Genomic DNA, 13765 nt, shown 5'->3' with positions numbered 1-13765 from the left:
GACACGGACCGGAGGCCCCGGGCGCGTGTGATAGTGCCTCGGGGATTAATTTGGAGCTAAACCTGAAGCTATTGATCGGTACGGATTAATTTACTTGCAATTTGATCTTTGCCCCTCAAGGCGCAGTTGGATGGATCCCAATATTTGCGTTTTAGTGGCTGCCTGTATGATAGGCGCGTAGAGAATACAAAGTACAAAGTACGTGTTAAGATCTTATCTCAGGATAGCGTCCACTGTTCATGCTAATATACAGAATAGTAAGGTATGTATTAATTAGGTGATAAAGGCCAATTAAACAAATACAACATAAATATACACCCTCAAGTTATATATAACTATAGGTGTGGTATGAAACATTGAAGTTCCACGTGTGATTCTCCCCCCACAGGTATGGAGTAGCAGTAATACGGTGTGATATTTAACTCCGGCCCTAGGGAATGGCATTCTTATGCCATAGAATACTATACAGTGAGAACAGAATTTATTATCGGTTATTTACTCTTTTGTTTCTATTATTTCTATCTGGTATTGTTGATATTTGGTGGGGGTGGTGTTCATTTTCTACCGTAGAGGAATGACAGCAATTTAAAACAAAAACTGGCAGACTGTATAGTAAAATATATATAACAACATTTGAATTTTTACTTTCATGACAATTGAAGAATTCAATCCCCATACCAGTAGCCACTCTAGCCATTTACACTATTGTATACATTTGTAGTCCAAAACTACCCCAGAATCAAGTATGGTCGTTGCACCCCTCCGTACTCAGGCGAGCCAAGTGGGGTTCACCAAATTAATCCTAGATTCTTCAATATTTAGTCAATCCAAACCCCTCACTTTATTTGAATATTCACCATGGCGGACGCAGAGCTAGAAGAGGTCAGTTTTACAGGCATATATCATGAGAGGTCTGCGCCCTTCGATCCCGGTACTAAGAGAGGAAATAGATCCGACGAGCTCGGCTCGCGCAACTCCAGCAACAAGGTCCACGCGGAGGTGGTCCAGCTGGTCAGGATGGTGGTGAGCAGGCACAGCAGAGGAGGTAAGTGCTAGGATAAGTCGCAGGAATATGCTGTATGCTAATGAGCCCAATAAGACAAGCAGAGGGTGGGTCCCTAGATCTGACATTCTCAGTCCATTCGCATTCGATGGGTTATAAGAAATGTCCTTTGTATTGCTGTATTTCTAATCAATCTTTAATTTATCCTAGCCGAACAACGCGCTTCTATCCTGACACAAATCCTCGACCCCGAAGCTGCCGATCGCCTTGGTCGTATCCGCCTCGTTAAGGAATCACGTGCAACAGATATTGAGAACCGCCTCATCATGCTCGCCCAGTCTGGACAGTTACGGGCAAAGGTAACTGAACAACAGCTCAAGGAGTTGCTGGCGGCTGTTGCGGAGAACCAGCGCAAAGAGGAGGAGGAGCACAAAATCGTTATCTCTCGCCGCAAAGGTGGGTGGGATGACGACGATGATCTCTTGGACCTGTAAGGGTCGCATACAATGTGATTTATGATCACTTGTGCCTGTGACCTTTTTGTTTATTGCATTCAGATACCTCTGTTGCTATCCGCTTGTGGGCTATGGGAAAATCTACCCCAGGCGTTATGGTCCCTCTTTCTATTACACTATTTGGAGCTGGTTTGAATTCAGTGCAATCCGCCTCGCATCTGCGCACATGCGCATCGGTGATATGTTTTACAACAATCCAATAATAATACATATCTCCCTATATTGGAGATCTATCGCTCCGACAGGACGCAACCTAGCTAGCTCAGTTCAAAGTCTGCTGCTGCCTCTCTTTTTCCCGCTTCTGCTGCTGCCGGATCATCTTCCGAATCTCTCTTAGGTCTGGTGGACGCTCAATATTCAGTTCGGCCCTAAGCTCATCCACATCCTTCTCTAACACCTCCTCCCAATAAACATTGATAAGTTCCTTACTCCCCAGTCCACTGCGAATAGCCCACGGGAGATGTAACGAGAGGAACCGCTCCTTCTCAGCGGGCTTCATCCGCACAAAGGCGAATAGACTGAGCCCCGTCATAGGCAGAAGTGTGTTCAGGAACTCCAGTGCCTTGAGAGCCAGCTCGCCCTCCACAAAAATCGGTAGACCCGTCACTGCGTGGTAGAAGTCATGGCACTCGCGGTATCGCTGCATGACATATGCACATTCTTCATTGTCAATATACTTGACATTGTCTCTGGTGTCGGGGGATACGCCCTCGCGGTCTAGCCATTTGGCGTATGTTCGGCCGACGGAGTTCTCGGGGAGGGTGCGGAGATGGGTCATTTTGAGAGTTTCCGAGGTGATGCGTGGGCGATCACGGAGAATGCGTCGCCCTGTTGGATCCGAGAGCATGGCATCGCGTAGCCGGTATATGAAAAATGGTGTCGCAGTAGCTTCGCCCAAGGCCGCAATGAGATCTATAGTGTATCATGTTAAATCATGATCCGAGATTCTATACTGGTTCTGTGAGAAACTAAATCCACGCACCCGCTCTTCTAGGGTTTATAAGGGATCCAATTGCTGAGCCTACAGCAAGAGCCCCACGTTCGATAGTAGTCAATGGGACATGGCCAGGGTAGCTTGGTGGTGGGCGGTTCAGAACGGAAAAAGGCCGTAGAGTGCTTGCAGCTGATAGATTTGGGCTGGCAGCCAAGTATCGAAGCTCAGTTACTCCACGTCTCCCAAGTACCGACATTATTAATCCCAAAGCCAGAGGAAATTTTGCATGTTTTGGAACGAAAGCTGAAATGGAAGTGGTATGATTATCAGATCGACCGGGATAGCACAAATGGCTGCTGTACCCTGCCGTAATTTACCATAACTCCGTTTATCGCCGATAACCACCTGCTCCACATTGTAGAGTGAATTTCAGACACACATTATTTTTGACGCCCATTGAGACTACTAAATATTATTTTTAGGCCTTTTGTCTTGAAAGAACAGGGTATGATATAACAGGCCCATCTGAAGGTGTGTTATAACAAACGTATATATCTCCAACTCAATTCCTATCCATGGATCTCGTAGTATATACTGACTAGCGCAAGCATCTCAAAAGTCCGCTAAGAAGCACAAAATCCATCAAATATGAAGCCAGAATGGTGGCCCGGGGAAGAGCATGAGGCCTTCACTGAATGGGCAATCTCTAATGGCATAGACACCAACTCGGTGACCCCGGCTCGCTTCCAAGGACGTGGGCTGGGAATGATGGCCACCAGGAACATCAAAGTATAAACCCCCAAATCTATATCTACTCCTCATTTGTATGCTTACTCAGCGAGTATCTGCCCAGAAAGGAGAAATTGTTCTCCAAGTGCCGACACAGTTGATGCTACGGGTTGAAGATATTCCTTCCACCTTTGTCGGCAAACTCCCAGAAGACATTTCTGTGCACGCACTCCTGGCGGCATATCTAACGCATGATGCACTAGATGAACAATCAAGATACGATCTATGGCGGAAGTCATGGCCCAGCCGAAAAGACTTCGAAGACAGCATGCCCATCCTCTGGCCGACAGCCCTGGGAGGAGCGCAGTTGCCTAGCAGCAAAGACGACGCCCCGACTCACTCGCAGCAGCCAAGTCTTCTTCCTACGTCAATTTCAGGGCTCTGGAATAGTCTGCAGCCGGGCCCAAAGACAAGGAAATACAGCCCAGACCACCAGAACATTGTTTCCCAGCAGGCTCAGCGCCTGCGCAAAGCATGGATGGACGTCATCTCTGCCTTGCCGGACACCAACTGGGAGACATTCTCATACAACTGGCTGATTGTAAATACGAGGAGCTTCTATTGGATTGGGGATGGACAAGAAACCCCGGAAGACCCTAATGATGCAATGGGGCTGGTGCCTTTTGCTGATTACTTCAATCATGCGGATGTTGCCGTACGTGCTTTGTCTGGGTCTCATTTATACTGACCGAGCTAACACATAGGTGGAAACAGCGTGATGTCAAATTCGATGAGAATTCATACGAATTTCGTGCTACGAAAGACTATGAGAAGGGCGATGAAGTGTTCATGAACTATGGCAGTCATCCAAATGATACCTTACTAGCAGAATGTGAGAAAGTGTCATTATCTTCTTCACCTCGGCATGCTGACTCGCCCGCTTTTATAGATGGCTTCTTCCTTGATGAAAATGAAGCAGATTCGATATATCTTGACGACATTGTTTTTCGCGACATTCATTCCGCTGGGCAGCAAGAAGAATTGTGGCTGAATCAGTATTATGGGTATGTGTTCCATTTGATCTTTTACATGATAATGCGCAATTTCCATGCGATATATACAGTTCTCCACTGACACAGCGCTAGTAACTACCAAGTCACTCCCCATGGACCCTGTTACCGCACAGAGGTCGCCGCATGTCTGAGTTATATGAAGGAGGAGGATTGGCGGAACCATGTTCTTGAAGGCCAATCACAGGGCTTGGATGAGAGCCGATCTGAGGCCACCATCAAGGGGTGGATTCTGACATATGCCGCAGAGGCAGATGCAACTATAACGGCGCTGCAGAAGGCCATGGAACTCGACACTACAGTTCAAGCGCATCGTTCAAAGGCAGAGATGCTGCTGAGACGGTGGAGGCAGATCAAGGATCTCTGCGAGCATGCGGCCAAAAGTGTCTCTGTATAGGGATTCTCCGTAAAGAATTTAGATTACTATTGAATCATTCGACCTGCTCACACATAGAGAGATATGACAATGAATCAAGGCAGAGGCAGAATTCAACAGAGTAGAAGGTACCCCAGAGCTGTTAAATGGGCGGCTCATTGGTAGAGATAACATTGTCGAGATCAAGGGGAATCGCGCCAGCTTCTCGGCTCCGATGGGTAGCCGCTTTAGCAGCGACCAAATGCTTGATCATGTAGTTGAGTGCGCATTTGATACCCAGCTCTTCACCGCGACGCACAATCCATCCGTTGAAGTATTCAATCTCTGTCAACCTCCTTTGGTTGATATCTTGCTGCATAGAACTGTGGTTCTTGGCCGTGTTGCTCGCGATGTTCACGACCAAACGGCGCAGGCGTTCTGGGGAGAAGCGATCTTCAATGCCAGGGATGCCCTGCAGTTCAGGAAGAGCACAGATCACGGCGGAGATCTCAAAGAGTAGTAGCCGCATGACACGGGTAAAACTGAATGAATAGAGGATTTCACCATTGGTACAGTCGCTCAGTGCAGTCAGAGGATTAATGACGCAGTTCACTGCCAATTTCTCAAGTTGATATTGTAATAGGCCCGCCGGTGTATCAGCCACAGCGACCAAGGGCGGAGTGAGAGTCAGGAGGCGCAGAAGGTATTTTGTGGACGGCGCCCATGTATGATCAGCTTCAGGTGATGTGGGAGGGATATTAGGAGCTCCAACCGGGCTAAGGATTGTGGTCCCAACTCCCAAATGCGAAATCTTGAACGAGTCATTCCTCCCGAGACCATGGCTGAAGACTGCCTGGATGTAATGTGGTCGATTGTTGGGATCGGGAAAAACATTTTGATTGATAGAGTCGAGTACGCCCATGCCATTATGGACGAGACAAATAGTCGAGTCTTTCGTCAGGCGGTGGCTAATGTCTTTAATGGCAAGCTCCGTGTGATGCGCCTTGGTGCAGATAATCAGGCACTCGATGGGACCATTATCTGACAGAGACTGTGACTCGGAATTGAACGGCGAGGGCCGGTTGTCAACAGGCGGCATTGTATACCATCTTCCTTCTTCGTCCACTGTTTCAACATCAAATCCCGTTCTAACATCGTCAAGGCCATGGGTGCTAACAGAAATTTGTCCCCTTTTCCGAGCAAAGGCCTGGTAGAGATAGTCATTATGCAGGCATATTGTGATTGGTGGTGGTGACTGTCTCGTGGCTAAAGAATGAGCAAAGAAGCAACCTAGATTTCCCATTCCTAGGATATGCACTCGGCCTGACAGGGGTACTTTGGTATCATGGTTGATCTCGTCCAATTCGTCTTTCCATGTTGAGATAAATCGTGTGCTTGAACCACCATGGACCTGAACCCGCAACCGAAAAGATTTATCAAGAATACCAGGTCGACACAAAGAGCGGGACCGAAATATCGACTGCATTCTGAGACCGTTGAGGAAAATCTCCCCGGGATATCCGATTGGATTGCAAGTATGTGTTTGGCGACGGGAGTAGGTCAGAACGATGGGCTTGGTGAGAAATCGATATTTGTGTGATGAATATGACCAAATAGGTAAGAGCCTGGCCACTAGTGTGTCCACCAAGGCCTATTTTTGAACAATCAAGCAATTGTTGGATATGCGCAACTTGCTCGGCGATCTCAATTGCAGATGATGATCACAGAATCCACACCGCCTTGTCCCACCGCCCCAGTTGAATCCGTCCTATTTTTTTTCTTAGATCAAGCAATTTCTCATCTACACCATATCTCACCACTATGGAGCCGACAGATCTACTACCGCTGCTTGAGCAGCTGGACGACAATGTTGATGATTTGGAGAGTGTGCTCCAGCCTCTTTTAGCCAAAACACTCCTCAAAAGCTCAAGCAAATTGCCTGTTATGGACAAAGCAAAACTTCAAGTGTTGATCACCTACACACTAGAATCACTAATCTTCTGTACGTCACACTACGCTTACAAAATTTACTTTTACTAATGAACTTGGACAGCCTATTTACGGCTTCATGGTGTGGATGCGAAGCAGCATCCCGTGTTCCGGGAACTGACTCGTGTGAAGCAGTACTTTGAAAAGATCAAGGTACTGGAGACCGAGCCCGAGGAACGCTCCATGACCCTTGACAAGGCAGCTGCAGGAAGATTCATTAAACACGGCCTTGTAAGTATTGTCATATTGTATTGTATTGCAATGGCTACTAAATAATTCCGCGCAGGCTGGCAATGATAAGTATGACTTGGAACGGGCAGAAAAGCAGGCCAAAGAACGAGCCCGTGCTCAGTTCAAAGCAGCCATGCTGGCCCGCAAGAGCATTGAGGCCTCGAAAGCACAATCCAATAATGACTCTGACTCCGACGACTCTGAAGGGGGCGTGGAGGTTGCAACAACAGCAGAGCCCCAGATCGACACGAATCCCCCCAAGACCGAGAAGGATAGCAAAAAGAAATTCAAAGGAGAAAAAAAATCAGAACACAGCAAGGCAAAGAAGGAGAGGAAAATCAACAAGGCGACACTGAAAGAAGAGAAGAAGGAGCGACGGCTGAAGAAGGAGGAAGCTCGAAAGGCTCGAAAGGCCCAATGAATGCATTGCACCACGGTTTTGGTGGGAACTAAGTACGGACGGCCTTGCGCCTTTAATGCTAAGGATGGACTGCCGGGCGGTCTCAAAGCATAGCATTGGCTATGCGTCATCATTATCAGAACCTTTGTCGACACGATATGCATTGTCGAATCTAGTAATCGCCTTGCCAAGCCTGTCCGACCATGAGCTTCCATTTAGATGGATGCCTCGGCCATCTTGAGACCACGATGAGTGGCTCTGTACTATGTACGAGACTAAAATGTCTCCATGAATCAAGATACCCTTCCGCAATGGGAACTACCTATGCACAAGCTAGTAATGAAATCGACTGCTCCTTTCCATGACATAATTCGCTCACATCCATTCTATTGTTCTTAATATAGTACATACATATGTAGTACATAATTCCTACAGTACTACTAACTAACTAACTAATCCCCGTTCCTGTCTCCGCCGGACAACCGGCACTGTAATGTCCGATCCACGTGACAACGTTCACCAATCAGCGTCCATAAAACTCCAAGGTTTGCATCGGAGTTTGCCTCAGTGGCCGAACTTACTCATCTTCTAGCTTCTTCTTTCCCGAGGTCTCCACTAGCACTTCACTTATCTCAACTTGCATATCCTCACTTTTTCTCTACATTAGTCCAAACAAATCTACACATAATCTCAAAATGCCTCGTCAACAACGCCGTGCCGCTCCCACCCCTGCGCGCAGCGCTCCCAGCCGCCCCACCGCTGCTCCTGCTCGGCCCGCTGCTCCTCCATCCCAGCAGCAGTCGCAGCCTCACTCGACCGCCGCTCACCCCCCACAGGCCCAGCAGGCCCCTCCTGTGCAGCAAAGTGCTGGACCTGGACTCTTCGGCCAGATGGCTTCAACCGCAGCGTAAGTCTCAGATCCGGCTTTGTGCCTCGTCACCCGATAAAATCCGGGCTTAGGATCAAGTTTTCCGGCATATGCGCTAACGGTTATTTTGATACAGTGGTGTTGCTGTCGGCTCCTCTATCGGCCATGCCATCGGTGGCTTCTTCAGCGGTGGCTCCAGCGCCCCCGCCGAGGCCCAGCAGGCTCCCCCTGCTCAATCCCAGGCTATGGACAACGGCCTCTACCAGAGCAACGCTGCCCAGAACTCGTACGAAAACCCTGCCTGTGAGGTTGACGTCCGCAACTTCCGCAATTGCATGGATGAGAACCAGGGTAACATGAGCATCTGCGGTTGGTACCTTGACCAGCTGGTATGTCTTCACTTTTCTGTTTTACTCTGATTTTTTAATACAATACTAATGTCCTACAGAAAGCCTGCCAGGCTGCTGCCAAGCCCTACTAAGGGTTTGATACCAATTTGACCATTGGTGGTCAGAAAGACAGATATCATTTTTAGTAATAAGGGATGGGGTCTATGGGCTTGATCGTTCATAGGCAAATCTTTCTCTTGCATAGCCGTTTCCATGTCCCCTCTTTGTACTCTATACCATCTCCTCGATAAAGAAATCAATGCTTGACTACCAAATCAAGAATCGAATACATGAATTCAATGAACTTCCTACCTTTGTTGTCATCTGCTAATATCTGCATCAAATCTAAATATTATGGAAAAGAGCAGTATTAATTACATGCACAAGGTCGCGTATTACAGCTACCAACTTTACAGTAAGCAAAAAGTGAACAATCCATCGCCAGAGTGCCATAATACAGAGTATTGTGGGCTAACCCAATCCATCAATGCCATATAGAAATAATACAAGAACACCGAAGCAATACCGCGCGACTTATCTGTCCTTGTCATCCTGGTTCTTTCGTGGCTCGAAGTTTAGCTGAGAAAGATGTTAGTTAATCCTGAATAAGATATTCTGACTAGCATCAAATACCTGGTTCCCGTTGTAGAGCTGAGTATTCTCACGTCCATCTTGTTGATCCCTCAGCGTGCGAATATTAGGCCCCGTAATCCTAGTAGAGCTGCCAGTAGCCGGAGATGGCGAAGAGGTGGTTGCACCATTTGCCGGTGCGGTTGAGCCATATCCTAACAATGAACTCAGAAAACCTGTTGCAGTACTGGCGGCAGAAGACGCCAGGTTGTAGGCGGCAGAGATACCACGAACGGGCAAGCTACCCGCTGTGGAGTAGGCCTCCGTGTATGTTGATACCGGAACCATGACTAGATTCGCTGTGGAACCGAGACCCGAGTCTCGAAGAGTTTGGGACTCTTGGGTGACAGAAAGAGTTTCGCTAGGGAGGGGGGTTAAGATATGTTTGAGGTTGTAGGGCCGGTTGTCGCCTTCCATCTTCTGATCAAGCCAAGCCCGTACATCAGTTCGGATTGTCTGAGTGGGTGTAAAGCTAGATCGCACAGAGCTTCCATCAAACAGGCGCACTTGTAACCGGTACTCGGTCGGAGGTCCTCGAGGGACTACAGGTTTTGGCCCTTGGAGCTCGCTCTTTGCAACACGTTTGCCAGTGGGCTTCTTAGACCCCACCGGTGCTTTGCCTTTAATGTCTTTATTGCTTGCTTCTTTGGATGATAAGTGCTTTTGAGGCGTAGAGCCTGCTGAATTTGCAGGTTCTGTAGCTTTCTTGGGTATTTGTTCAACCGGCGATCGTTTCTCGATTGCCATACCGATTGCTTGATTTGCGGGTTTGCTAGCATTGGATGGCGCGACTGACGCCGGCGCATTACTAGTTGAAGCGGTAGGAATGTCATTCCCTCGCAGTTGCTGCGTAGGACCGAGCTTCTGCTCATTTCCCAAAGCTGCAATCAATCGACTGCGGAAGTCATCTTTCGAGACATCTGGCCCAATGTATTCCTTCAGCGTGCCATTCCTGGAATGAAGTCAGCAAACCAACACCCCTTGGACGGATGAACGCACTTGATAAGGACAGCAGTCGGAAATTTCGAGATCGGACAGAAAGAGGCCAGGAATCCAGCCTCCTGTGACCCCGCTGTCAAGCGCAATACAACTGCTTTGGCATTGAGTGCTTCCGCGACCTGCAAGGAGTCAGATACCGCTAGACATTCAATTGTAGCGAGTGATTGTACCTCATAATCACCAAAATAAGCGTCTTCCCATTGAGAGCTCAACTCCTCGTCATCTGTCCAGTCCAAAGATCAGCAACATCATTCGATGCGGGGAGAAAATCAGCCACCTCTAACAAAGCAAGTAACCGCTTTGGCATCTCTCACTGCAGCAGCAATGCCCTCCTGAAGGGATCCGTGGTAAAAAAGTGTCATAATCGCATTCCAGTAAAGATTAGTGGCATATGAGAAGGCCAGTGCGGAGAGACAAGTATAAGATTGGAGAAGCCTGGGCGGTCACGGGTACCCCCGATCCCAAAATTCCAACTGCCGTCGCATTTTCAAGCAACCCGAACTCTTAACCCGCCCAAATTAATTCATTCAAATTTCTTGATTGTCGAAATGCGGCCGATCTTTTCTGCTTTGCAGAAAACATCCGCGAGGGTCTGGACACCGCCGACTCGGACCATTCGAACCCCTCGTGTATCATCGAAGATCAATTCCATCTGCGCCAACTTCCGCCTACAACAATTCCGCCGTATCTCACAATCACGCCAGCTGGCTGATGGTCTGAATATTGTAGACCACCCGGCGAAGCTTGTCCGTGTTAATAAGAAGCATGGACCTGGTCTGATCATCTTGGGTAGGTCAATGTCTAGTGCTAGCTAAGAGATAATTACTAACATATTATTCTACATGTTTATAGCTCTCATTCCTATCATCTCATTTATCCTGGGCACATGGCAGGTGCAGCGCCTGGACTGGAAAACAAAACTGATGGCCAAATTTGAGGACCGTCTCGTGAAGCCTCCTCTGCCACTCCCGCCGCGAATTGACCCAGAGGCCATCTCAGAGTTCGATTATCGCCGCGTGTATGCTACCGGTCATTTCCGTCATGACAAAGAGATGCTTGTTGGACCCCGCATGAATGAAGGAGAGGACGGGTTTATCGTTGTGACTCCCCTCGAGCGAGAGGGACAGAGCACCGTACTTGTGAACCGGGGTTGGATCTCAAGGAAATTGAAGGACCAAAAAGACCGGCCTTTGGGTGTACTGGATGAAGAGGTGACCGTAGAGGGTTTGCTACGAGAGCCATGGAAGAAAAATATGTTTACACCAAACAACAAGCCGGAAGAGGGAAAGTTCTACTTTCCCGACATCAATCAGATGGCAGAGTTGAGCGGTAGCCAGCCTGTTTGGATTGAGCAAACAATGGGTAAGGAGGCTAGATTCGATTATTTGCCTAAGGCATGGCTAACAATAATTGCGTTTCCAGTGCCTGACCTCGTCGAATCTTATGATCGCGAGGCCAAGGGTATCCCTATTGGCCGCGCCGCAGAGGTAAATTTGCGAAACAACCATTCTCAATACATCTTCACCTGGTAAGTTGGATCAGTTGCGTGCTTTCCCTTCTCGATCGAGATTCTCGCTCATACTCTGCAGGTATGGCCTGTCTTTGGCCACGACCATCATGATGTGGATGGTTATACGGAAGAACCCCAACGAGGCACTGCGCCGGGTTCGCCAGAACCGAAACTGGTAATGGGTAGTGGGATTCCAGCTTTACCTTAGCATAATTCATTGGCGTTGAAAGCGTTACTTTTTATGGAGAATTTTGTTCTGGGCATTCATGGAGGCATAGCCAATCTCATGTCTTGCTGAAGCTCTTTGGGTAAATGCTTCTGGGCGAGGGAAAATACGGTTGTTGACTTGTTGATATGGCGTTGTCTGGAACAAATCAGCAGTTACTCGCATGAAATTTTGGCTTGCAAGGAAACTGACCTTCTTAGCAATGTGGTGACATCGCTCTCATCAATGGTCTTCCGTCCTGCGTGCTTTGAGTACGCAGCCAAATCTTGACTTGCTTGCTCAAAGTACCAAGAGGACGCCTGCTCGATCGCGGCTAGCGTGGCCTTATTGATTTTTGCCTTTGATCCAGCCCGCGAACGCGCAAAGCGAGTCGCTAGCTTTTTTACCACACCTGCAGGCAAGTTTGGGATAGAAATTCCATGTCGTGAAATCTTCTTTTGCTTTCCCTGGGCAGGGATAGCTTCATCTCGCAGTCCACCTCCAACAATCCCAGGGCTCTCGCTAGGGGATGCTGCGGGTGGGAAGTCCAGTCCGAAGCCAAATTCATCTCTAGCGTCATCGTCGTCATCGTCGTCTGATGGAGCTGGGAGTGGCTCCGCGGTGGACAATTTGAAATCCTCCATATCGGTCATATCCCCACCAGTGGGATCTTCCAGCGGAGCAGCCGCAGGAGATGGAAAGTGAAGGTCAAAATGGAAGCGGCCCAGGTCCTCTGTCTCTCCCCTATTTGTGATATTAGCCTTTGTAACATAGACAATCCAACTCTTGTATACCCACCCTCTATCAAAATCGCCCCCACTCATCATTGTGTCCTCTGCCTCATCATCCTCGCCCACAATACCATTTTCATCTTCATCGTCGCTCTCTAATCGTGTCTCGTCAAAATCTCCACTGATTCTGCCAGTAATTCGGCTCATCATTGATAGCCTGTCCCGGTCTCTGATGCTGGCGTCGCGAGGGTATTCGACAGACCGATATGTAAAATCCATATCTTCTTCTGCAAATGCGAGAGACATCCTCGGGGGTTGGATTTCAGGACTTGCTTCTTCGCCTTCTTCTTCGGACTCCTGAATAGGGAGGGATAAGCGTGGTCGCTCGATTTCTGGCTCATTATCAAGCTGTTCAAATTCATCAATTGGCTCTTCAATCGGCTGTGGTTTATCCTGAGGCGAGGAGCGGATAGGTTGAGATACAGGAGCGAGTGCTAAGCCCGGCCCGAATAATCAGTTCAATTCCTGATGTCGAATGGTACGTGGGGAAACTCTCTTACCTCGGCCTAGGTTTCTAAGAATATCGAATGTAGTCTCCCGCTGCATTCGGCCGCTTCGTCGGCGATCCCGACCAGGGGTATTCGCCGCTCGTTGTTGTCGGGCACGGAGTCCGTATGGTGTTGCCGGCGCACCCACACCTCGAGTGCTTGGTGTGTATCGAGAGGCGGACCGTTGGGTGCCCGGCGTGGTTGTAGTAACAAGTCGACTTGGTGTAAGAGGGTAGCGTGTATGGCTAGGAAAGCGTTGGAGCTGTAGGAAGATGATATGGTTAGTGGTTTTACAACCTTCTAAAATGTAATGGATCGCACCTACTTCTGACAATGTTGCATCCCCAGATGGGGTAGCGGTCCTAAATGGTGACCAGCTGCCACGCGCGTTTGGGGTAGAAGTAGACATCGCTTGGTTTTTCCGCATGGAGCACAGTTATATCATGTGAGATATACCAGATCACATATATGATCACTAAGGCAATAAAACCCTGGACCAACTGGGCGTATGGTGAATTACAAGATTGACGTTGATGTTGGTCTGTCGCGTCTAGACATCACCTTGGAACAATTGCGGGCCAGTACGTACATGATTGGTCCCTTCCAAGGTTCTTATCGCGATAAAGTTGGCTGAATCAGCTGGCCTTTTTTTTTTTTTT

At 48.4% G+C, this 13765-nt stretch overlaps 9 protein-coding genes across 9 annotated transcripts; 5 read left to right on the top strand and 4 right to left on the bottom strand.

The window, feature by feature from the left end:
* Nucleotides 1-858: 858 nt before the first annotated feature.
* On the top strand, nucleotides 859-1497 carry N7479_000957 (DNA-binding protein; the record flags this gene model as incomplete). The annotated part of the gene is made up of 4 exons (XM_057248655.1): nucleotides 859-882; nucleotides 951-1045; nucleotides 1100-1110; nucleotides 1214-1497. 4 exons carry the CDS (start codon nucleotides 859-861, stop codon nucleotides 1495-1497), a joined length of 414 nt encoding a protein of 137 aa, XP_057113087.1.
* Nucleotides 1498-1780: 283 nt separating this feature from the next.
* On the bottom strand, nucleotides 1781-2708 carry coq4 (ubiquinone biosynthesis protein COQ4; the record flags this gene model as incomplete). Its single annotated transcript, XM_057248654.1, has 2 exons — nucleotides 1781-2430; nucleotides 2501-2708. 2 exons carry the CDS (start codon nucleotides 2706-2708, stop codon nucleotides 1781-1783), a joined length of 858 nt encoding a protein of 285 aa, XP_057113086.1.
* Nucleotides 2709-3100: 392 nt separating this feature from the next.
* Nucleotides 3101-4648, top strand: N7479_000955 (uncharacterized protein; the record flags this gene model as incomplete). Its single annotated transcript, XM_057248653.1, has 5 exons — nucleotides 3101-3241; nucleotides 3291-3896; nucleotides 3956-4073; nucleotides 4131-4245; nucleotides 4327-4648. 5 exons carry the CDS (start codon nucleotides 3101-3103, stop codon nucleotides 4646-4648), a joined length of 1302 nt encoding a protein of 433 aa, XP_057113085.1.
* A 121-nt stretch (nucleotides 4649-4769) lies between these two features.
* Nucleotides 4770-6092, bottom strand: N7479_000954 (ketopantoate reductase family protein; the record flags this gene model as incomplete). Its single annotated transcript, XM_057248652.1, has 1 exon — nucleotides 4770-6092. One exon carries the CDS (start codon nucleotides 6090-6092, stop codon nucleotides 4770-4772), a length of 1323 nt encoding a protein of 440 aa, XP_057113084.1.
* A 335-nt stretch (nucleotides 6093-6427) lies between these two features.
* N7479_000953 (Sas10/Utp3/C1D family protein) lies at nucleotides 6428-7247 on the top strand (the record flags this gene model as incomplete). The annotated part of the gene is made up of 3 exons (XM_057248651.1): nucleotides 6428-6608; nucleotides 6660-6826; nucleotides 6882-7247. 3 exons carry the CDS (start codon nucleotides 6428-6430, stop codon nucleotides 7245-7247), a joined length of 714 nt encoding a protein of 237 aa, XP_057113083.1.
* Nucleotides 7248-7921: 674 nt separating this feature from the next.
* On the top strand, nucleotides 7922-8575 carry N7479_000952 (uncharacterized protein; the record flags this gene model as incomplete). Its single annotated transcript, XM_057248650.1, has 3 exons — nucleotides 7922-8133; nucleotides 8231-8483; nucleotides 8543-8575. 3 exons carry the CDS (start codon nucleotides 7922-7924, stop codon nucleotides 8573-8575), a joined length of 498 nt encoding a protein of 165 aa, XP_057113082.1.
* Nucleotides 8576-9017: 442 nt separating this feature from the next.
* Nucleotides 9018-10474, bottom strand: N7479_000951 (UBX domain-containing protein; the record flags this gene model as incomplete). The annotated part of the gene is made up of 5 exons (XM_057248649.1): nucleotides 9018-9062; nucleotides 9117-10065; nucleotides 10113-10231; nucleotides 10283-10335; nucleotides 10390-10474. The coding sequence occupies 5 exons, from the start codon at nucleotides 10472-10474 to the stop codon at nucleotides 9018-9020; spliced, it is 1251 nt and encodes a 416-aa protein (XP_057113081.1).
* A 186-nt stretch (nucleotides 10475-10660) lies between these two features.
* On the top strand, nucleotides 10661-11801 carry N7479_000950 (cytochrome oxidase assembly protein SHY1; the record flags this gene model as incomplete). The annotated part of the gene is made up of 4 exons (XM_057248648.1): nucleotides 10661-10901; nucleotides 10965-11474; nucleotides 11535-11640; nucleotides 11702-11801. The coding sequence occupies 4 exons, from the start codon at nucleotides 10661-10663 to the stop codon at nucleotides 11799-11801; spliced, it is 957 nt and encodes a 318-aa protein (XP_057113080.1).
* An 85-nt stretch (nucleotides 11802-11886) lies between these two features.
* N7479_000949 (uncharacterized protein) lies at nucleotides 11887-13515 on the bottom strand (the record flags this gene model as incomplete). The annotated part of the gene is made up of 5 exons (XM_057248647.1): nucleotides 11887-11986; nucleotides 12041-12571; nucleotides 12626-13052; nucleotides 13119-13368; nucleotides 13432-13515. The coding sequence occupies 5 exons, from the start codon at nucleotides 13513-13515 to the stop codon at nucleotides 11887-11889; spliced, it is 1392 nt and encodes a 463-aa protein (XP_057113079.1).
* Between the last annotated feature and the right edge of the window lie 250 nt (nucleotides 13516-13765).

The sequence above is a fragment of the Penicillium vulpinum genome (genome assembly GCF_028829585.1).
Source record: "Penicillium vulpinum strain IBT 29486 chromosome Unknown utg000001l_segment0_segment0, whole genome shotgun sequence".
NCBI classification, from domain to species: Eukaryota; Fungi; Ascomycota; class Eurotiomycetes; order Eurotiales; family Aspergillaceae; genus Penicillium; species Penicillium vulpinum.
This window is presented reverse-complemented; position numbering and strand designations above follow the sequence as displayed.